Source organism: Anser brachyrhynchus (assembly GCF_964034855.1).
Source record: "Anser brachyrhynchus genome assembly, chromosome: 11".
Classification (NCBI taxonomy): domain Eukaryota; kingdom Metazoa; phylum Chordata; class Aves; order Anseriformes; family Anatidae; genus Anser; species Anser brachyrhynchus.
In genome coordinates, this window is record NC_137706.1 from 15,847,114 (window position 1) to 15,871,016 (window position 23,903).

General features: G+C 48.9%; 1 protein-coding gene across 2 annotated transcripts in view; it reads left to right on the forward strand.

Annotated features, from left to right (window-relative positions):
- The window catches only part of SLCO3A1 (solute carrier organic anion transporter family member 3A1), a 157,116-nt gene that overhangs the window by 100,639 nt on the left and 32,574 nt on the right, over positions 1–23,903 (forward strand). For both annotated transcript variants that reach the window (XM_080551801.1, XM_080551800.1), the window contains exons 3-7: positions 8,724–8,822; positions 11,850–12,113; positions 19,983–20,147; positions 22,069–22,267; positions 23,204–23,342. In XM_080551801.1, the coding sequence (XP_080407927.1) occupies positions 8,724–8,822; positions 11,850–12,113; positions 19,983–20,147; positions 22,069–22,267; positions 23,204–23,342 (866 nt within the window). The remainder of the gene's footprint in view (positions 1–8,723; positions 8,823–11,849; positions 12,114–19,982; positions 20,148–22,068; positions 22,268–23,203; positions 23,343–23,903) is intronic.

Genomic DNA, 23,903 nt, shown 5'->3' on the forward strand with positions numbered 1-23,903 from the left:
GCAGACTACCTGTGAGCAGTTTGGAGGAAGAAGCGCACGTTTTACAAGCATAAGGCAGTATTTATACCTTCAAGGATGGTGCTTTATAAATAAACCCCGTGAACATAAGCATTTTGACAGAGGGTAATGGAGACAGCGTTGTACGGTGCAGGGACGTCTATTAAATCACAGTGCAGGTGTGTGGCTGGGTACGCAGGGTCTGGCCAGGTCTGGCATGGACTCCGGTGATCCTGCAGGTTGCCTGCATGTGCAGTGGATGTAAATATTAGGAGACAGGGCGTCTGAGTGATTGCAGCTTAGGTAGGAAAACACTGCTACAACAATGCCACTGCGTTCATAATCCTCCACGAGTGCTCACTGCCTTAGTTAAATATGCAGAGACTGATGGAGATTGCTCGTGGATTAGTGTCTGGTGTGAGGCGTGCCAGGGATTGATTAGCATAAGCAAATTTCTTCTCCAGCTTCCCATCAGCAAGGAAAGAAATGCAGCAAGCAGTCCCTCCACTGCCTAAGGAGGAAAACTGCTCAGGAGAGGGGAATAGTTAGCACCCAGTGCCAGCTGGCAGGGACTGAAGTAATCCTAAGACTTTGTGGTGGGAGCATCCCCATAGTTTTCCTTTCAGAGCTCACAGATTGACTATTTAATTTCTATTTTGCAAACAAATGCAGTTTTGGGGGTTGTGGAGCTTTTGTCCTTGCACTGTTTGTTCCTCTGCAATCTTGTTGGTGGTCCTGTTTCAGTAGCTGGGCAAACCAGTGACCCAAAGGCCAGAACAAATAGGGATCTGGGCTGGTTTTTGTTTGTTTGCTTGGCTTTTCGTTATTTCTGTGCTTACCATAATGAGGAGCAGAAGCCAGCAAATAGGGGGGTTTTGAGCAGGCAGAAGTGCTCCACGTTATTATGGAAAATTCAGGGCTGGGCTCCGAGCTTGTGCTCCTAATGCAAAGGTCCAACCACTTTTTTGTGCCACTCTGCAAACATTGTGTGTGTGTGTGTGTGTATGTGTATTGGGATCCCCGGGGGACTGTCAGCTGTCCGTATAACATTGATCCTTTCAAATGCAGCCTTGATAGTGCTGGGGACGGGGATTTGCTGATAAAACAAACTTCAGGCTTGGTAATAATTGAAAATGCAGGGTAGTTCACCTGGCAAAATACCTGCTTGTAGGAATGAGATTTCATCTCAAAGGCAGCGGACATCTCCTCGAAGAAATCCTGAATTCTGTTGGAAATCAATATTTCAAGGGACACTGGTAGCCTGGGGAGAAACCTCTCTGTAATGTATCTCCACGTCCTAGCAACCTCTTTAGGGATTAACATCTGAATGCTAAATATAGGCCAGAACAAAGGGCTGTGCTGAGGAGTTAAGCAGTGTTTTACAGCAGGTGAGGAAGGCCATGCTATGAGCTCTCTGCAGCTCTGGAAGGATCACATTAGAAGTTTGTTACGCTTGTAGCACAGACGCACTTTTTCCTGCCTCTTGACAAGTAAAGGAAAACTCCAGCCAGCTTTAAATACAGCCATTAAGGCTTATTAAATACGGGGGCAAATAAGTCATTCCGCAGCATTTCCACGAAGCGGTGAGTAGCTTGCATTAAAATAAAAAAAAAAATCCTCGTGAAGCCGGAGCTGATTTTACAGGCTGCCTGCCTTACCAGGCAGAGATTTGGTAAATTGCTGGAAACAAGAAAGCTTTGATGGGAGAGGAGGGGACGAAGCTGACAGGAGATGTCCAAAGCTGTCTGATTTTCAAACCAGGCAATTACTTACTTCACTGGCTAAAAGCAGGGCACTCAAATACTGAACCCCTGTGTGGGGTTCCCATCATGAGCAGCCCCACAGAAATGGGAGAAGTCCATCAAAGGCCGGGGCTGAGCAGGGAGTTCAGGCTGTCGGGAACCTCGGCAGCACTGGGACATCTCTCCCAGTCACAGGCGTCACTGAGCAGCCCTCAAGAGATGCCCACAGCTGAGGGGCTACTGGTTTTGAGCTCTTGAAGGCTGGGGGCAAAGCTAATAAAAAATATGTGTGCTGCTACAGAGAGGTAGCCAACCTCTCCCACTCCCCATTTCATCTAATACCAACAGAGGGCCGGGACCGCTTTGATGCCCGTCAGAACAGAGCCTCGACGTTAAAGTGAATTATCCAAAGTTGCTCCTCATCAGCTGCAGGCACTTGGGAACATCTGCCAGGATTGTCTGAGCCTTCCCTTTGCCCCAGTGGCCGCAGCGAGGAAGCAGAACAGATCCAAACGCCGCCGGTCACGTTTCCTCCGTGAGGCCACGGCGGGGCCAGGGAGCAGGCCTCAGAAGGAGGCGGGCGGCTGCCGGTGCACACCAGGAGGTGAGCGGCAGGAAAAATGACGTCTGTCCCTGGTAAATGAAGAAAGCTGTCCCCAGGAAAGCAGGGAAGGAAAGGCTGGGGGTGTCGCTGGGCGCCGCAGGCATCCCTGCGCCACGGTGGCCGTGGTGCCGCAGGAGGAAGCCGTCTGGCTAGGACGCAGCTGACCCCGTACCCGCAGTGTGCGTTTGTGAGGTTACAACAGCTGATGGAAGTGACAGAAAGCCCACTGAAAGTGATGGTAGCTCTGCCCACAGTGAAGCCCATCTCCAGAGCACTTGAGGGCCACTTATTCATGTTCAGGGGGATGCAGCTCTTGCAGCTGGCCCAGCATTGCCTGCCATCCCCGGGGCAGCGGTGTCCCTTTAAGGACAGCACACGAGCTGTGTCTCCGTAATCCCTTCTCAGGGGCCTGCCCCGTCCTCCACGCAGCGGGAAATGTGGGACAAGCAGGGTTTTGAGATTATCCCGTGCTCTGCAAAACTATTCCCTCTGTGCTTCAGACAGAGCTCGCTCCTGCGGAGGGCAGGAGGCAGCGGCAGCTGGCTGGGGCCGCCACCCGCAGCGCGACACCTCCTCGTGTCACCAGCACCCGCGGGGCCACGGCAGCACATGTGTGTGCCCTGCCCTCCTCTGCGCGCCCCGTATGTGCACTTTGTGAGTGTCGCTGAGCCATCTGGTCACTGTCGTCTTTGACGGAGATCGCGTTGCGCTCCTCGTTCCCCCGGGGATGCAGTTACTCGGTGCAGCGACAGCACCACCGGCTTTGCAGCGGACGGAGCTTCCCACATCTCCCAAACCGAGCTTGTTTTCCCCACTTCACACCCAAGTGATTTTCACAGCGAGGCGAACGTTTGTGAAGGAGTGCTGGGTGGAGTCAAAAATCACACTTTTGAATTTAGATGCTTCCCTCGAAACCCCATTCCTCGACAGAGCAGCTGTTCCTGGGGGGCGAGTGGGGCTGAGCCATCCAGGCCCTGCTGGCTTTATGGATCGCTTCGGAAGTGCCACTGCTTTGCCACAATTTCAAGGCACATCACAGAGGTCATGTAACTCCCTGGTGCTCAAACACATCCAGCTTGGGAGGAGAGGAGTGGAGCAGTGCAGTGTCTGTGCACACACACCTCGGATCAAGCCCATCCCAGCTGTGAAAATAGGAAGCAGCATTTTCAGCAGCATCTGGTTGACTTGAGCAAACTTCCAAGGTGATTGCAGGTCCCCGGAGGCAGTTCTCGTAGTGCTTTCCAGGGGCTCAGTTGGCAGAGGGTGGCTCTGGCTCTGCACAGGGACTTTGCAACCGAGCTCTTCCAGAGTGCATCGCGAACAAATGTCCTTCCTCTCAGCACTAAATAAAATCCTCGCTTTGGGAACAGTTGAAGCATGACTTCTCTTGCTGACGCTGGCTCTTGGGACTGGCAGCAGGGCTCTTTTGACAGGAGGGCTTTGAAAAGAAGTGAGGGGGCAGGGGCAGCAGAGGCTGTAATTCAGCTACATCCTACAGCTGGGAGCGCTGGGGAAAGGTTGTCATTTCACAGCCTCACCTCCCAGCCTTTTTCCTCTCCCCTAGCTCTCCAAAGTGAGTGCTTCTCAACTGCATCTCAGCCTGCAGCTTTGTAAGGCCAGGAAGGTTGACAGCCCTTGGGCTCAGGCTGTTTGCATGGTGCACAGAGCTGAGGAATGTGTGCTCAAGGTGGGCTTTGAACCAGCTGGCGGTAAGGCAAGTAGCAGTCTGGGCTTGAACATCAGACACATGGCACCCAGTGCACAGAGCAAAGGCATGAAGAGGTCGCTTTAGCCATGCTTTGCTGGCTAGGCAAAGCCGTTAGGAAACCCAGAGCCAATGTGTAACCTGGAAGAGGCGCTGACTTGTGGCTGGGCGATTTGACTTTTGGACCAGTTTGATACCAAGGCAGAGGACAGAAGCCTTTGGCTGCTTCAGGGATAAATCTTGTTTTAGCGTCTGCTCTGGGCCAGTTCCTTTGAAGCCAACATGCTGGATTCGTGTATGTTCTTGAAGCAAGCCGTAGCTCATGTCTAAATGTTGTGTGGAGTAAGTCAGAAACGCATATCCTGCTGTTAGTCATCGCTGCACGGTCTGTTACTGGGCAAAGCACGTGGCAGGTAATGGCAGTACTTCATATCTGGACTTAGGAGGAGTGAGAGATGGGACAAGATGACAGCTAACAAGGCTACTTCGATTTCCACCTCCACTTCCAACATCTCTACCACTATTCACTAAATCCCCTCACAAAGTACTTTAGTTCCTTTATAAAGCAAACCGGTACCCAGAGTCCTGACTCTTTTGCTTCAGGGTTTCATGTCAAAACAAACAAACAAAAATGGAAAAAGGGGTCCTTTAACAGCACGCATTATTTTCCTAACCCATGGCACGGGTGGGAAGCCTTGCTGCATCTCCATCAATGTCTTATTTCCCAGTTTTCTGCTGGGAGTTACTGTCCCTGGGTAATTCTTTACAGAGATCGACTTGATGCGGACAGCAAGAGTTTGGTAGCGTTTTGGGATCCTACTGCTGCTGGAAAGCAACCTGGATCGCCAGGGGACAGCTCCTTATTACTGAAATATTGACATCCTTTATCCCTGGCTTTGTAACTTGTAACTCTGCATGACTGACAGAGCATCTCTGTGCACATCTCTCTCCACAGAAGTAGCCGCACCTGCTGTTGCTCTTTCCTTTTGCCCTAATGGAGAACTGCATTAGCAGTCCTGGGCCTTATTCACTAAGAAGTGATAAAGTCCCATCAAGAAATGTCAGATCAAATTCTTCCCTCTGTCTCTGCCCTTTCCTCAGCTCCTGGAAGATGTCTGTTAGTTGACAGGACAAAGCAGAATTTGGCAAATTGTTCCATTTGAAAAGATGGGGAGGAAAATAATTCTAATTCCTCAGTCCAGCCTGTTTTTCTTTCCTTTTTTTTTTTTCTCCTGACTTTTCCAGAGGCAATCAGAGTGGTCGAAAGGGATAGAACAGGAAAGCTGAAAATGATGAGCTTTTTTCAAAATTAAATGTAATTGTGCTTTAAAAGAGACCAAGATGAAATTAAGTATTTTTGAGTTACCAAAGAAAACTTTGAATTGTCCCAAAGCAAGTTTGTTTGTTTCAGTCCTCAGCTCCTGACCATTTTCAAGAATTGTCATAATTTGGGAAGAATTTTTTTTTAAAAAAAGTAAGATTAAAAGCAAAAATTTAAAAACCCACCAAACTGCACAAAGGAGAAACCTTTCTCATCCTTCTTTCCAGTGGTTTGTATAGGGCTATCCTGGGAATGTGCCCCGCTCCTCCTCGCAATGTTGGGTGCAGGATGAAGCACAGCCCCCCTGGAAGAGGGGCAGCCTGCCGTGCAGAGCAGGAGGTGTTCATTTGCAGAGCACTACTGGATCTGACAGTCCCAGCTTTGTTTTCCCTTCTCTCAAGGAGGATGTTACCAAATGTGCAGCTCTGAGCGATGGAAATGAATTTTAAGCTACAAAGGAAAGGGAAGAGGCTGGAGTATCCTGCACTGATGGCCAGCTTTTTTGCCATCAGTGGGATTTCTACAAGAGGCTGTAATGGAGCCAGGATTAGATCTTGGATCTATTTGCTCCTGGTATTGGTGCCCTTTAGCATCCACCTGTGTTGAATCAGGTTGATTCGATAAAAAGTTAGAGGGGAAGATGGGAAAAGCCCTAGCAGCCCTAGCAAGTGGTGTTAAAGCCATCCACAAGCTTAAGACATCTTTATCCTTAGCAGCAACCACAGGGCTGGGAGAAGAGGTTTTACTCGAGCTTCTCTAACTAAGCAGCTTCATGGTTGTGTGGTCAGGCAGATGATGTGGAAAGTGTTTTCCTAATAACGGTGGTGATGAGCAGTCATGCAGAATTTCTTAGAAGAGGAAGGATGTCTTAAGCTAATTCTAATTTGGGTAATTTCCTCTCGAGCGCTGAGTTCCACATACATGTTCAACCACAGGTAGGATCCAAATTGCCTCATTGCCTATTTCTTGCGCCCAGCGGTGTGCTCTGCCGACCCTTGAGCATCGTCCAGATCTCTCCAGGCCCCAGGCTATCGATCGTGACAGCCCATGCCTTGTTTTTTTCAGGACCTGTTCAATTTGTGAGACAAAGTGTAAAATTCTGCAATCAAAGGATTTTGTTGGCATCTTGAAAGAGGATAGCAAAAAGGGCATGGGGAGAGTCTGCTGTTTACCTGGTTTTAGGACAAAATGTAGAAAAAGTAAAAACACAATTGACACAAGGGTTTCTTGCACCTACCCTAGAGGTGAATGTTAATTTAATACCTTCCTGTAAGGTCTTAGCTCCTCATCTCCCTGCTCAGTGGATGCCCTATCCCACATTGCCCTCTAGCGAGAACATTTCAGAGTGATGCGTTGTGGATTCCAGCTGCCAGGATATAAAAGGTGGTGCTTTAATAACTGAGGACATGGCTTGGTTTTGAAGGGGCTGTTTGCCGTGCAACACAAAGAGCTCGAGGAGGAGCAGCACTCGCCCATTGCAGGGGATGCCTTGGGAAAGGGGACGCACACGTGTGCGTGTACCTGCATCTGACAGCTCTCCTGCAGTTGGCTTCTTGTTTGAGCCCGCTGCCCGTGCTTGCATCTCCCTGCTGCTGATGGGCCACGGGCGAAAGGCCTCTGCTCCCTTCTGCTTTGGAAAAAGGGAAAATATTCCCCAGGTTTTGTTTGTTTATTTTGGAGGATTTTGTGTGTGTGTGTGTGCGCTCGTCTCACCCATTGCCCCATGAAACACATTCTGGTAATGTGTTTTTCCTTATATACGCGTGGTGTGACAGCTCTGCCTATGGTTTGGAAACCATCCCCAGACAAACCTCTGTCCCTCTTCAACCCAACAGGGGTTGAGTTGCCGGAGTGCCATTAGGGTAACAGCCGTGGCCATTCCCCTGCCAGATAAGGTCTGTTAAAACTAAACTCTTCCGCTACAGCCTCAGTGCCAGCGCTGCTCGTGGGCGAGTGGCAGACACTGATGCCATCTAGTGACCAAAAAAATGTGCTGTGGATGTTTTATGAAGTGCCACGGGACGTTTTGTAGCCCCGGCCTGGGAAAGAGGGCGATGGTTCTGGGTGGGCACAGGGCAGAAAGCCCTTCCCCTGCTCTCCGACCTGTGTCTGCTCTCCTTCACATCCCGCAAGGTGCTTCACAGCACCTGGGGTCTCCCAGGGGAGGCTTTACGGGTCCCAGGGGAGCAAGGCACGGCCTTCCTAAGCTGCTCGGTTGATGCAGGTGCACAAATCCCTCCTCTCTCGGCCGGGTTACGCACGCACTGGTAGCAGGCAGCACCCGCAGAGACCGGGAGGGAGACGCAGGATGCATCCCAAAGCACCCAGGTGTGAAGAAGCTCCTGCAGGGGACATTTCTGAAGGCAGTGACACCAAGGCTGGTGCCACCACAGGCCGACACGTCCCTGGCCATGCTGTCCTCAGCGCACACGCGGCTCCTCTCCGTGCTGTTCAGCCTTGCCAGTGATTCCTTCAGAAAGCCGTTTACAAGGCTCCTTGGGGACTTCTTGTTGTTTGTCCGTCCCACGTGAAGGCGCTAAATATGCTCCCGTTGTCTAATTTACAGCTGCTTTGTGTTATCTCTGCTGCTGCTTCCTCTGGATTATCCTCGCGTCCCGCTGCCGTTTTGCCCTGGACGGCTGAGAGCTGGCAGCGTGCCCGCGGCGTTCCTGCTGCAGGGCCAAAATGGGAGCGGGAATAAATGGTTCTCAATATTGTGTTAAAGAAGTAAGTCGTTGACTCTCAAGAGCTCTCTGCCTGGCATTGCTTTGGCAATTTCCTGCAGGTTTTGCAGGAGGAGCGAGTCTGCAGGAGAGGTCTGAGTAGCCGTGGTCTCGGGGAATATTTGCTACGTGATATATGCTGGGGAGAAGGCTTTCACGGGTTGCAATGAGGGCTCCTACCTCTCTAACGGGACTTTATCCAGCAGTCTGTGACAACTCAGAATTTCATAGATTCACTGGTTCTAAACTCTGCAAATATCCCAGATTTAGCTGGGGGTAGCAAAGGTAAAGACATTCCTGCGGGGAGAATACAGGTCTGCTTTACCTCGTGCTCTCGAGTGAGACATCCTTCAGAGCAACCAGACGAGCAAAACATGGTGTATGTCCACAGTCTTCCCAGCTCAATAGAAATCCTTCAGCATTATCACAGCTATCATCTGTTTTTCCTGAAAGGCTGTGGAAAAGCAAAAAGCATTTTGGGTGCCCTTTTGTCTGAAGCACTCGACACAGAGACATATCCATATCTGTTTGGTGTTAGTAGGGCAATGCCATTTTGTAGGAGCCAAGCAGAACAACTTGCAAGGAATAATCTGAGCCAAATACTAATTTTCTATTTTCTCTCTCCTTGTAGGGATCCTGTTTACGATGCTGGTATTTGGGCCAGCCTGTGGATTTATCTTGGGCTCCTTCTGTACCAAAATCTACGTGGATGCTGTCTTCATTGACACAAGTAAGGAGGAAGGGGTTTCATTTAAAATCAAGTGTATTGATGTATCAGCATGACAACATTGATGCGTGCAAGTAGGACGCTGCTTCTCATTTCATCTTGAGTGCCCCTTATGTATGTGTATCACCTTTAGAGGTTTTTGGTTTTTTATTTATTTTTTTGACTAGGATTCAATTATTTTCAACTTCATCCCTGTAAGCAACAGGTTTGTAGTGGCTAAAAGATTAAAATATCACTGTGGCAGAGCATACAGGGCAGCGTGGGTGTAGTCATGCTAGGGGGGCTGTGTCCATACCTGGGACCTGGGAGAGGCAGCCAGGCGCTCGGAGGGATGCACACCCGTCAGACCCACACCCAGCACTATCTGCAAATGACCGAGTTCAGTCTCACAGCATTGTTGTTTTTTTCCCAAAGCAGTGCTAATTATTGCTCACCTTCACTCTGCTCTTGGGTTAAAGCAATTTGTTGGCAAATTGTCTTTTTTTCCAAGAAAAATGTGCAAATTCTTGTATTGCTACCTGCACTGTGCCCTCTTTGCCATTAGAGGGCAATGTGTAACAGGCTTTTCTCCACTGCTCCCAAAGCCCTTTGGCTGTAAGCTGAAAATCTGAGGCTTCGTGTTGTCGCCTGTGAGGGTGTGCTCCAGTTTTATGATGTTGTGGATACACCTTCATAGGATGCGTTTGGGTGGAGTTTAGCCTTGCAGGGGTCAGAAGAGACTTGTGCAAATCTGGAAAAGTGCTGCTGGCCTTTCTTGGTCTTGCATGTATGTGGCACGCCAAGAAATCTTAATAATATGAAATGAGCAGGGAAGAAGTCTCTTTTTTTTTTTTTTGATGGCTGGAACTTTTAGCTGTGGCTTGGTCAGAGGGGCATGGCCCCTTTTCATACCTTGTACACCTATGCCAAAGACTCGCTTGGTTCTGTAGGCAGAGGAGCTTGCTTGAACCCTGCTACACATTTGATCATTAAATATAATTCACTCCGAAATATGAATATGCAGAAGAAGACATTCCTTGTCCAGTAGGTGAAGCTGTGGAACTCCTCACCACAGGGCATTAAAAGTTTACAAATGGGTTCAAAAACAACTTCATGAGATTATAGAAGAACAAATGGGAAAGCCACCAAATCTAGCTTATAAAGCCCCTAAGCCACAAACTGCAAGAAGTAGGAGGAGTAACATCAGGAATATGTTGGCTTTAGTCTTGTGCACTTTCTGGACGCCTGCAGCTGGTACCGTCAGTGGCAAGATGCTGGCCTAGGTAAAAAGTTAATGCGATCTGACTATTTTTTATGTAAGATGGTCACTCCATATTTACAGCTCAAAAAGCCCCAGCCAAATACGGAGCTCTGGAGGAGAGCAGCAGGGCGTTACCGCTGAACAGCCTGGAGGGGCTGTGGCCCAGCAGCTTACAGGGAGGGTACAGCACTTTCCAGGGGCAGGTCCAGCTGGCTTTGGCCATGGTCCTTTGTTGAAGGCTGGGGTATGTGTGGCCGTGGTCTCTTTTGTTATCAGAAAGAGATTCAGCCTTCAGCTGGCTCTGCCTTGCAGCTCGGGGCAGTGCAAGGAGACCGAGCTCCAAGGGGTGAGCCCGATCCCGCTCCCTGTTCCAGACCAGAGGTGTAGGGTGCCAGGGCAGCTGCTGCACTGCCTGCCATGCAGGGCTTGTTATAGGACGGGGATGTGAGGAAGACCTTTGTTTGTATGGCGCTTCTTGTGGCTGTGTTCCCAAGAGCCTGAAAAAATGCACTTCAGGCAGGAGGAAATAACAGCAGAAGAATTCAATCCTCCCAAAACACTATATTTCAAACTTTATATATATTTGAGAGCTACACGTTATTTTCCCTAAGGAGAAAAGAGTTTCCTTCTGTCTCTGCTTGAGAGACAACTTGATTGCCTCACTTGAGACAGATTTTTCAGAGTGGCTGTAACCAGACAGACATCGCGATGGGGGAGCTTGTTATTCCAGCCACGTGGGCCCTGGTCTCCCCCGGGACTCAGCTCCCAGTGCTGGGCACCCTCTGCCGGCACACTTAGTGGCTGTGGCAGCGAGGTTGCTGTTGGGAATACAATTTCTTCTCTCCTGCTGCTTATTTTTATTCCCCCGAATTGACTCCAGTGCCTTCCTTTTCCTTATCTCTGCTGAGTGGCAGCCTGTAGGATACTCGTGCCTTTTGCTCTGCTTTTCTTCCTTCTCTGATATCTCTACATTTCCAGGCCCATTCGCTGCAGTGAGTGGCTTTCTTTCCCAACGTTTAGGAGTGTTTTGCCCTCCTTACAGTCACAGGTGCCCAAAAAGCCCAAATATCCAGCTCTCCTTTGCTGGAAAGGATTCAGGTCTGTGAATTCGAGGCAGGGAGAGCCTGATCCTGGATGAGCCAGGATGGGGATGCAATGCCTTGTTTGTGCCACTTCTGTTCCGTGCATGTCTCTGCATGTCAGCTGTGCTTGTTTTTCTTTAGGACATTTCCAAGGCTTCATGCAGCCGCAGGTCTCAGCTGAGCACAGGTTTCCTGTGCTGGAGCCCATGTCAGAGTCGGTCTGAAAAGCTGCACCCTGTCACAGGCACCTCACTCGTACCCTTATCCATCAACCATTTCCCTCACGGGCCACGTCTGCAGCCGCCAGCTTTTGGAGAGGCCAGTGAGGGTTTATTTCCTCTGCACGTTTGACACACTGGGCCAGTGATGCCCAAAACCTTGGTGCCAACAAAGGGGACGCTGGTTTGTACACAGCAACATCCTAGAGCTGGCAGGGCCAACGACACTAGAGAGAAGCCCTGACTACAGGGCATTGCAGAAGCTGGACGTGCCATCGGGGTAGACAAGGGATGGGTTGCTTGTCCTAAGGACATCTTGTAGGGGGAGGTCTGTTTGTGCTGGTGGCTCACACGAGAGGGGTGTGGGATGCTCTGTAGCCCCTCACCAGCCAACAGAGCCCCCAACAACTGCCTTCAAACCTACGGGATCATTAACCCCTTGTGTTAACCCCTCCACGCAGCCCTCACTGACACGTGTGCCCTCTTGCAGGTAAGCTGGACATCACTCCGGACGACCCTCGGTGGATCGGTGCGTGGTGGGGAGGCTTCCTGCTCTGCGGTGCCTTACTCTTCTTCTCGTCCCTGCCGATGTTCGGGTTCCCACAGTCCTTGCCCCCGCGGCCAGAGCACGCCGGGGAGAGCGAGCAGGCCATGCTTCCCGAGAGGGACTACGAGAGGGCCAAGCCGAGCAACGGGGTCCTGCGGCACCCGCTGGATGCGGAGAACAGCACGACCTGCTTCCAGCAGCTGCGAGGTGAGGCACTGCCTTCTTGTCACGTTTTCTGTGAGAGTCAGCGACAGGCTAACATCTGGCGGGATTTATAATTGGTCTCTGATTCGGACTGCCTACCTCTACCCAGAAAAAAAATACAAGCCTAGTATCCTGAGATTTCAGTCCCTAGCTTCTAATTATCTCTGGCATTGTCCTCGTTTTAAAGAGAGACTTTGTTCCACTTGAAAGATTTTTTTTTTTTTAAACTACAAAGCTTCTGAAATCCGTGATAGTCCTGTAGAGTTGATAAAAATGAAGGGGAACGCAGTTGCCAAAGCAGTTTGTGGACTTCTCTCCAGTCTGCTGTCCTGCTTCCCTCTGCCTCCTGAAACGGAGAGCGAGCCTGCACGGGTGCTTCAAAGGGACGGGGAGCTCCCAGCGCTGGGGCTGCAGCAGGGCTACTGCAATCCCAGATACAAAGCAACAAGTGCTTTACCGACACAGCTCTTAAACTGGGACGGGGAAGAGATAGATACCAGCCCAAATGGCAGCAAAGCAGCAGGGCAGAAAATAGCTTGAAGCAGATCAGAATAGAAAACCCTACATCGTGTCCTGCGGTGATGTCAAGGGGCCTGGCTCTAATTAAGGCCAGCTAACGACCTGGCATTTTGCAGGAGTGTGGGTACGTATCCTTTCCATACTCTGCACCCGAAAATCTTTCATCTGAGGAGGTGGTTCTGTAGTACTGGTGGTTGCTTCCCACTCTCTGTCACTGTGGCAGAGGAGGTTTCATTATTGCCTAATACATTTTGATAAATGAGGACAAAATCACTTACTCCCTGTGCAGTCACCCTAATCGGGAGTTGAATGAGGTACATGAGGGAAGGAAAAAAAGAGGCTTTGGGGAAAAAATGTTTTCTTAAATATAAAAATGGTTTGAATAGTTGATGTGGTTGTTCATTAAGGGAAGGTCAAAGATGTGAAACTTTGACTTGATGAGAAAATTCAAAAGAAAGGAAGGTAAAAGGATACGTTGTTTGAAAATGTGCCAGTAAAATGAATTTCGTGATCCTCTTGTCCTTGTTGCAAGGATTTTCTCAGGTTTGGGAAATGGGCTTTTTCAATGGTACGTCCATCTGGATGATTCTGTGGCTTTTGTTGTGGACTCGTTGGAGCATCTGTTTCTGGCTGCTAAGTTTTTGGAGTGGGCACTAGACATTTTTGCGTTTTTGTAGAGAAGAATAAAATACGGCATGTCCTTGCTGCAAGGAAGGGTGACAGTTCTGCCTGGGGGTGGTTCTAAGCAAGCTGGGTTTTAGCACATAGAGAGGCCAGTAGAGGCGGGGTGCTACAGCATCTATTGCTTGTCGAAGTACAGAAATGTAAGTGTCACTTCCATATGCTTCGAAGTACTGATTAAATCAGGAGGCACTACAGTCTTCCACGTAAGTCTTCTCATTGCAGGTAAATCCCACTTCGGATCAGTGAGCTCCAGAAGTCTCTTTGTAGATGGACTTTGAAGTACAATTTACATCGCATCAAATAAGACAGGGAACGACCTTTTTAGTCACGCCTTTGAGGCTGCCACAGATGACATGGTGTTGGTACCTGCCATCTCCTTTCAAGTCCCTTGGCACTGTTGTCACAGTCAGAACGTGGTCAGGAGCTGTGTTTGCTGAAGTGCCCGCCTGGAGGAGGTGATCAGACCCCACAAGGGAAGACAAACATGCTTCACTCACTTCTGATGTGTAGTGTTAAGGTGATGGCTTGAATCTTGCTGTGGATATGCATTATTCTGCCACCAGCTGGAAAATACATGTGCATTCCTGCGTGGCAGGACCTAATATCCTTAATCCATTTGTTGGCTGTATACAGTCTCCTTTGGGGAAGGTTACACCTGTTAATTCGTTTTCTTAGGATTAAAAGGAGTGATAATTGTAAACACAGGTTAAAAATATATATGTGCACGTGCAGTCACGAGTTCTGACCTATCATGGGCTTTGGGGTTTTCAAGTATTTGTGAAGCTGAACAGCAGAGAATGTACCTGTACGTGGGGTTGTGGGTGGAAATCTTCATCAGGGTTTGTGTGGCCAGTAACTCCAAGTCCTTTTTCGTATGTGTTGTCACTGCAGCTTGGTCCTGGACAGGTGTGTATGGGGCATAAGTCCACGCCTGCATGGAGGTGTGGGATTGTCCATCTCTCGTGCTTAGTATGGGAAGGAAAAGTTCTTCCTCTGGACTTTGTGTGAACACGGTGTATCAACAGGGCATTCTTGGAGGCTAAACTGAAGGTCCTTTTTGGCTGTTGGAAAAAAAAAAATCAGGTCTCGCAGTGACTGCTACAAGTGACTAGACGTGGCAGGGGAGAAGGGGGGTAGTGTAATTTGGAGACGTGCTCCCAGCTGGGTCATGGCTGTCAGCTAGCGACAAGGCATGTCTGGCACATGGGAGGGTGCCTGAGACACTACAATGTTTGCTGAGAGACAGGGAGATGTAAGGCTGGGTGAGATTCCTTGGCTTTCTCTAGCCTTAGCACACAGAAGAGCTGTGACTAATATAAAAACAACCTTCTCAAAGTGTCGGAAAGTCTTTTACATCTCTGCCAAGGTCTAAACAGAAAGGAAGAGCTGGCTTTTGGGAAGCCATGGCATTTCTTCCTGCGGGGTATTTTCACGATGGGAAACGAAGCATCTTTAAGAGGAGCTTCAAACTTGCAATGGAAACCGCGCGCCGTGCTGCAGGTAGGACCCGCTGGCTGGGGCAGCTCTTCTGTGCCCCCAGAGAGCTGGGGAAGGAGGCTGAGCCCAGGGCAGTCCCCTTGTCCCCCTGGCTGTCCTCAAGAAAACCCGGGGACAGACCTGGGAGGTGCTTACCATCACCAAACTGGAGAATGAATGCTGCACCATTTTATGTGATCGGTGTTTCAGTTAAGCAACACAAATGCATTTGGGAGTACAGGGAAGGGAAGGATTAATAGCAGGGAGAGGGTGGATAAATGCTGCCGTTGATCTTTGCTCCCGACGGGCAGCCTGGCATCCAGCATTCTTCGTGTGGTCCACAAAAGCAATTGAGGCGTGGGCTGCAGCAGTCCTTGCTGTTCCAGGGGCACAGCTCTGCTTTCACACCTCTGCTCTGCCCTGGGGACCTCTCTGCTATTCGGAGCTGGAGATGACGTTCGGCTCTGTCAGGGCACCTGTGCCCTCTGCTCGTGTCTGCCACGCATCTGCCCCCTCGCTCCACATTAACACGCTGCCTCTAACCCACCACCTGCTCCGGGACGTGCTTGGAAATGCTCTGTCAGAATCATTTTTCCCTATGAAAACATCGCTTTGGTTGAATTTGAGTGGTCAGCTTTGATGAAATTTGGTTTCAAAATGCTTCCTTGGCTTTTTCTTTAATAATCCTGAAACATTCCGCTCTAAATGCATTTTGTTTTGTAATTATTTAAACCAGAAATTCATTACATCTGTCTAGCGAGAGATATGAAAAAAATGTTACGGGATTGAAATTGATATGGAATCCTTCAGGTTTGGAGATAGAAATTCATTCACAAGGAATTAAGAGCAAACCCACTGCGGAATTAAATGAATTTCAAAACTGCAAATTCCCTCAATTTGGAAACATTTTGCTTTCCACCCAGCTTCATTTCCAAGAGCGTAGGAGAGCCGAGATGTACAGCTGACAGCTGTCTTGTCTTCTGTTCGGTTCCTTCCTGCTCAATGTGCCGATCTGCTGAGTACCTCGAGAGAGAGCTCCTCTGGATCCTGGCTCTCTGACCCCACGAGTGCTCTCCGGGCAGACAAGTTGTGCTGGGCCAGAAGCTCCCAGCTGTGCACAGGTCCCAACCTGTATCCCTCTGTGGGCATTCGTGGAATTGAGCAGGATTAGCAGGTACCACAAGGAGTTTTAAATTCACAGCTCTAACGTGTCTTGAGGACAACCTTTTGGAGAGGGCTCCAGCTGTATGGCCGTAGAGGTGAGTCGTTGGCCCAGATCTGTTGGTCCCAAGACCTCAGTTCCTTACCAACACCTAGAAGGCTCGCTGAGAAGTCCTAATTGTAAGGAAGGGGAGGCAGGTGACCATGAAAGGCCCTACATCAGGTTGCTGCTGATGCTGGAGGCAGGGCGATAGACTAGAGGGACCCACTGCCCAAGAAGCCTTTTTGACACGGGTGTCATCCTTTTCCTTCATACGCTTTGTGATATTAATTTTGCCCAGGCCTTATGAACTTTGGTGTATCAAGCTCACTTGAATTATCTTCAGTGCTTCTTGCCTTATCCCATCTTCTCTCTCTCTATTACAGGAGCTTCCTCTTTCCAGGAGGTATTTTCGTCTTGCTGCCTTCACTCTTTTCTTCATCCCTTATTCCTCACGCAAGCTGTAGATCTTTCCTTTTGTTTTTGTTTTGTTTTTTATTATTATTATTCAAATTTGAGACTTGCTGCCTACGTTGCTGTTAGAAAGTAGTATTTTGGATCAATGCTAAATTCCGTCTTTCTCCCATCGCACTGTCCTAGGTGGACTGGGCTGTAAACCTCCCTCTAATTTATTACTTTGCTTTCTGTGTTCCTCATCTTTACTGCAAATTGAAAACATGTCTCTGTAGGGTGCTCCAACTGGAAAAAGGGGCCTTGGTGATTGTAATGTTCCAAACAATTCATTTCAAGCACCAACATGATGATTATAGTTTGTCGTTTCTGGAGAGTAGTTAAACCTCATGTAATGAGGTTGCCAATTATCCCCGGTACTCCCCGATGTTTAGTGACAAATCAAAGCTACTTGGTGTACATAAGTGCATTTGCTCGTCGAGCCCGTGGTCTGTCACCCACAGCTGGCCCGTCAGCAGGAGGGGATGCTCGATAACCTCAGCCCGAACTGCTGGTGGTTGGCTTGGTGTTGCTGAGGGTGGTAAAAGGTGTGAAGGTGGGGGATTAGCAGGGGTGTCAGAGAGCTGTGGGGCATCCTCCTAGGTCCCTTCCAACCTGAACATCCTATGACCAGTGCTGCAAGCATTGGGCTTTAGGTACTTGAGCAGGGAAGAGAGGGTGATGAAGTTTCTACTTCTTCTCAGTGTATCGTTGTTGCTGTAACGTATCGGGTGCATTGGGATGAGGATGTTAAATGAGCTGGTCCTTCTGACCGTGGGAGGGCGGGTTTCTTGTGCCTTGTCTGATACAGCTGGTGGGTTCTCCATGAAGACTTCGGAGACTATTTTGAATCCCAAAGTCCTTTCCCTTTTTCCATTCGATGATTCAGATTTATAGCTCCAAAATGCTGCTACAAAGCGTACGGCTAACCTTCTGGGCTGGAGCACACATCGAAATCCTGATTGAGTCAGCAAGGCGCAAGGTAACGTTTATCATGACTTCCACTGGGATCCAGGGAAGGAGCACCACGCTCAGCTCTTGTGCTCCTGGGGCTTTCCTGTCCCCCATCAGACATCTTCCATTCCCCCTTCCTACCCAGCACCGTATGCTAGACAGCTGAATGCACGTCACTCCAGTCTATGGAGAGGTTTTTAAACTTCACTGCTGACTTTTAATCTTGTTCCTAGAGGTATTTCACCCCAAGAACTGAGACAGATAAGGCAGCAGCAGGTGTCGAATCATCTTAACGGGTGGCAGTAGCAAGATGAAAGGATATTCATTTCTTTGGGGAACCTCGTGTCATTTTCCTTAGAAAATAAAAGGGAATGAGCTGGCCCGTGCTGAGAGAAGATGGTGGAGGCTGCCAGGCATTTCCTGCTTTGCCTTTGCGCTCTTTGTTGTGGGTTTTGTATTATACCCTATTATATAGCTGGTACAGAGCCCCGTTGCAGTATACACTAGTCAGACGTGCAGTAAAGGGCAGACCCCGTCCCAGAAACCTCACGCCCGGATGCACAGAGAGGATGACCAGTGACGAAGCGATGGGACTTGTAGCCCAGCGCTGCCAGGCAAGGCCGTCGCAGCGGCCTCCCTCGTGTGAGATGCTGCAGGGACTGCAAAAGCCTTCCTCTCCTCCAGCATGTATGAGGGATGGGTTTTCACTTTGTAATGCATGATGATTTGGTACCGGCCTTGCGACCTTCAGCAATAAATGTCCGTGATCTTTAACTCCATCTTGCAAAAGACAGGCTGTCACTGTTATTATTTGGTGGGTGAAGTTACGGAGAGACCTCTGTGTCTTTACATTTGAATTGGCACAAAGCTACATCTCAAGGAATCCATTAATCTTGTACAGATTGAACTCCAGAGGCACAACAGGCAGTAATACCTTAAATATGGCTTTCCGAGCTCAGCTCTGCCAAGTCCACCTTTGCTTTTTCCCTTCTTTTCCTGGCAAGGAGGGGAAGTTCTGTGGGTGGCCCCCAAAGAACTGAAGGAGGCAGCAGGTAGCTTCTGAGATCTGACCACATCTGAATCTCCCAGACTTCTTCCTCCCTGTAATTTTTTGTTTTGTATTTTTAAGTTCTTTCCCACTAAAAAGTGCTGTGCCTCCAGCACCTTCATTATGTTCAGCAAATCCTCAGGAAGCAAGAATTTTATACAGCACGAAAAAACATTTGTGATGTAAAGAGACCAGAAACTGTGGAGTGGTCCCTTCCAGAAAGGTTAGATCAAACCTAATTATAACCTTTTTTTTTCTCCCAAAGAAAGAACCGTGGGGACCCAAGCAGAGCCTTGACAAAGAGCTGTGCATTTTCTTGCTGAGGCCAATGCAATTAGATTTCACACCAAAAAAAGCCCTAAGGGAAAATAGAAGCCACACCAGAGAAATCTGTCATCTGGCAGACCCTGGTACACCAGAGGTGGGTGGGGAATGGATTTTCAAAATGCAAATAGGGGCCCATTGAGGCTTCACTACACTTCAGCAGGGTAATTTTCAAACTTAATGATTTTCACATTTAATTCAGGGAGAAATTAGTCATCAGGTATTGAGACAAAGCAAGGCTCTCTCCTGTACTGCGATGCTATCCTCTTCAAGCTGTGTTATCTCGGCAATAATTAAAATGTTCACTGAAGTAGAAAATGTGCTATCTGATTCATTAGCCAAATTTCCCTTTGTAAGGTAGCTTGTGTTTCCTTATCGGAAATAGAGACAGGCTTGGAGAAGAGGACTCAGGACACTAATGATGCGGGAGGGAGGAGCGAGGGATCATGAAACTAAAGCAGGTGTGTGTGTGTTAGGCAGAGGGGAGCTCAGCACGTCCCCTGCCAACCCTGCAGCCACCGAGGCTGGCAGGGTCTATGCACAAGGCGTCGTTCAGCTGCTCAAGCTCAGGTTTATGGGAACATACAGGCTAATCTGCCTGTCCTAGGTGTGGGATCCTTTGTGCTCATGAGTGCCCCTGGGCCAGAGAAGAGAATTTCAGCTTGTATCCGAACATGCTGCAAGAAGATGTCCCTTGGCATGTGAGCCAGTTAGGCAGGAGTTAAAAAATGAGGCAAATCTGGATGGCAGGAAAAGGAAGGGCCAAATGTGAGCTTGGATTAGCTTGTGTCTGAAAGCCTGAAAGAATGCGGGTGCTAAGTACGGTACTCATGGCACTTATCAGCTGGCTCGGTATTGTTTGTGGGGAGCAGGTAGGAAGAGGTGAAGGAAAAAGAATACGAGGCTTTGACTGACCTCTCTACGGGGGAAACAAAAGCAATACTGGAAAACATTGATCCTTTAAAATTTCAAAATCATCTCTAACCTTTCAGAATAATGACAGATGACTTCCCTTTGCACCTCCTGGTACTTTAGATGACACCGTGGGATTTGTTTCATTTTGTTCTGGCGTTGCCACTTTTCAACCAGCTTGTCTGTGCAGAGTGGAAGTTTAGTCCTAATACCATGAGTTTGTCCTCAGGAGAGTAGCAAGGCACCTTCAGCACCTCGAGCAGAGCCTGCACAATAACACCTCTCCCTTTTTTCTCTCTTCTAGTGATCCCCAAAGTAACAAAGCACTTGCTCTCCAATCCTGTCTTCACCTGCATCATCCTGGCAGCCTGCATGGAGATTGCCGTGGTGGCGGGCTTTGCCGCCTTCCTGGGAAAGTACCTGGAGCAGCAGTTCAACCTCACCACCTCGTCTGCCAACCAGCTGCTGGGTGAGTAACCACAGGGACCACCGAGTCTCCAGCATCCGAAGGCACTGAAATATTCGGCGTGACTGGTAGCTGCAACCAGGCTGACTGATAAGGCTGCTCAGAAAGTAACTTGCCCATCATCCGAAGACGTGATGGGCCTGAAGTTCAGCCGAAATCCTAACCAAACTGGGACATCGGCACAATTACCTGCCAAGCTGCAGGGCTGCCCATCTAACTACTTACCTCCTGGTTCAGGTATTCCACATTTCTCCAGTTTCTCCTGCTAGTCCCCTGCTTTCTTCTTGTATTGGAAGTGAGAAGACTGCAATCATCAGCTGAAATAGCTTCAAAAACCCCTTCTCTCTTCTCATGCTGCTGCTGTTTCCCATATACTCTTCATTTCTCAGCACTCATTCATTCTCTGTCAGGATACTCATGCATAGGCAGGATCTTCATTTATTTTCTCCTGCTGCTCATTTCCAAGCAGTCTAGCAATTTGTTTGTGACAGCCATTCTCTCAGCAGCACCCATCTGAAATATCTGCGAGCTGATCTTGGCTGATCTGCACCCACAGCTCGCCAGATGGGCATCTGGCAGTGACCTGTCAAAAACTGGGACATCATGAAATGGATGAATCTTAATATCGAAATAAAAAACTCGCAAGCTGCTCTCCTGACAGTTACTTATTTTCCCGTCAAACTCATTGATATCTTCTGGTTTGGGCCCAATTTTCCAAAAGAAACAACCTCGTGCAGTCAATCTTGCCTCCACCAGCAACGCAAAACTTGCTGGTGGGTTTTAATGGGTTTTACAGAAGGGCAGAGGTCTCAGAGATGTTGGGTTCTTGTAATTTTCCTGGAAATTAAAGGCTTGGCAAAGGAAAGCAACTTCAGTACTGGCCCAATGGAAGAAGGACAACCGCTGTGCTGTTTGAAGGAGGGTGTCTGGCCGGTCAGCGTGCGTGTCCAGCTGGCCGGCCGGCAAAGAGGGAACTGCTGTGAGCCAGAGCACGTCCTGCCTCTGACCGAGTAGGGGAAAAGGAGACTTCGATACTTCCACTGTCCTCACAACTTGTTTAATTTAAGCAGCGTTGCTGCCAGATTTCCCAGGTGACTTTCGTGGGAGTCCAGAAATGTGAGGATTTGGATGCACTTCTGAGCTTAGCTTGGGAAGGTGAGGTTCGGAGCGCAACTGGCAGCAAAGGGATTAAAGTGAACCCAGACACGTTCAGTGTGATAATGCCTTTCTGTGCCTGAAAAGTGAGTCACTTCTGGCAGTGATTTTGCATCTCTCATTTTAAGGAGATCCTATAAGGGAGGCTTAGCATTTTCAAATGCAACTATTGCCTAATCTCTGAGAATCAGACTGCTTTGAAGTATACCAAACGGGGTTCTCCCGAAGCTTCTAGACACCTCAGGATATTTGTGGCTTTTCTGGCTGCTGACTGTCACACAAAGCATTAACGATGCTGTTGTTTAGGTTAGGGTGGGCCAGCCTTGGCCATTTTGGCATCCTCCTGAAATATGGATGAGAACTGGAAGAAGGTCATGGCTCCTCCAGCTTACCTGTTTGTATACATCCCTCTGTGTGGAGCAGCCCCAGTTTGTGTCCTAAAACAAGGCTGGAGAAAACAGCACAGATATAATTGTGCAGTGCCTGAGGCGAGGAGAGGAGCGGGCTGGTGGTCGGTGAGTTGGTCTGCCATCCCAAATGGGCTCTAACTCAGTCACTGCCAGGTGTCAGCGCTTCTGTGTCTTCTGATTGATGACTGCTAAGAAGAACATGCCTGAGTGAATAAATATCAGCTCCAGTAGTTGACCATTAGAAGGTTTCCCAGTGATAACACACAGATCTGTCTGTGGAGAAATACAAGCCTGTAACAGTGTGGTTCACTGACCCTTACCTGCACTTGCTGCTAACTGTTTTTTTTTTTCTCTTGCAGGGATGACAGCAATCCCATGTGCATGTCTTGGCATATTCCTGGGTGGCCTCTTGGTGAAGAAGCTCAGCCTCTCTGCTCTGGGAGCCATCAGGATGGCCATGTTGGTGAACCTGGTGTCCACAGCTTGCTACGTGTCTTTCCTGTTCCTGGGATGCGACACAGGACCTGTGGCAGGGGTTACTGTTCCCTATGGAAACAAGTAAGTCCCCAGAGAGTTTCAGGGTCTACCCTCCATCCAGCCAACAAAGGGCACATCTCTCTCAGCCTTGCCAACATAAGTGCCACATTATTGTCCTCAATGAGCAGCCTTCAGGCGGTGCTGGCCCACGGGCAACCATATAGCAAGCAGTTTAAAGAGGGCCGTGTCGAATAATGCTCTCACTCTGGGGGCTCTTCATACCACATATCTCTGTGAGAGCTGAGTGCCTGCAGCTGACAAATGAGCTTTACTAAAATCGGCCAAACTGAATCAAAGGTGCCAGACCCAATTCTGAACCCATAGCCACCTACATAGCATTCGGTCCACCACACCATCTGGTTTCTCCTGGCAGTGAGGGACATAACGCCGCTTTGTATGTTTATTGGAGCGCCTGAGGGGAATTTGTAGAACCAGGTTTTAGACACATGGAAATTGGGATATGGTGGAGAGAGCATGAATGGCTCCAAACCCATTTTGATGGGAGTAATGAGGTACCCAGTTCACTGTAGCATTCACAAGACTTGGAGAGTTATTCCCTGTTTTCTTTTCTGGTGCTCCTCAGTATGCAGTAGTGACTTTTATGAAGATGAAAACTTCAGGCTCTCGGCTGTTCAATGCTCCAGAAAAACACAGAGCAACCTCTCCAGGCATATCTTTGGATCTCCTTGGGGCTGCTCATTGAGAAGCCAAGGCATCCCAAGTTTTGCATTAGATTTCCTGCTGCAGAGGGATGGTGGCCAAGGCATTTCTGTCCTTGGGAGACACTGTAGCCTCAGTTTGCTCAAGCTGGGACCCAGATAGCCTGCCCACTGCTTTTTGTAATTTGTTTGCCTTAACTGACCCCGCCTTCAAAGCCATCTTTGTGCGGCACTGATTGGAAAAGCTTGCTGATATCATTATACTACCTGTTAATTTCTATTTCTGCTTCTCTTACAGCTCAACTCCAACCTCATCTCTGGACCCATATTCCCCTTGCAATAACAACTGTGAATGCCAAACTGATTCCTTCACTCCAGTCTGTGGTGCAGATGGGGTCACCTACTTATCTGCCTGCTTTGCTGGCTGCAGCAGCACGGTAAGCAGCCTTTCCTTGGTATCTCTCACCTGTAGGAATGACCCTGTGAGAGCAAGTGAAGGATGGTAGTGCATCTCTGGTAGAGTCACTCGTTTACAGTCAGCAGTGGTTAAACCCCCAAGTCTCTGGTCCTGAGCCATTGATGTTTCTCACTCTGTTGCTTAAATGCCCACTGGCTCTGGCAGCGGTGTGTCGGGGCACTCGCAAAGCAGGATGGGTTTTTCCTTCGTTCTCCTCCTTGTCATCCCCCTCTTCCAGTCTTTCTTCTCAGCACTGAAGCAGAGGAACACAAGAGGAAATCTGCGTGTTTGTGCATTGACAGAATTCCAATCTGCGAGAGCTTGCTGGCCCAAACTGTGGGGAAAGCTTCTCTTTCCTCCTGCTGCTCCCCATCTCCCTGGCTCTCCACCTGGCAATGTTCACCCTGCCCAGTCCTTTCTACTTTTCCTCTTGCATTTTTCCCAAGTCTGGTTCCTAGACACATATGACCAAATCCTGATTTTATTCATCCTTGTTTAAGATTTCTTTCTACTCCTCTTGCTTCTCTCTTTCACTCCTTTT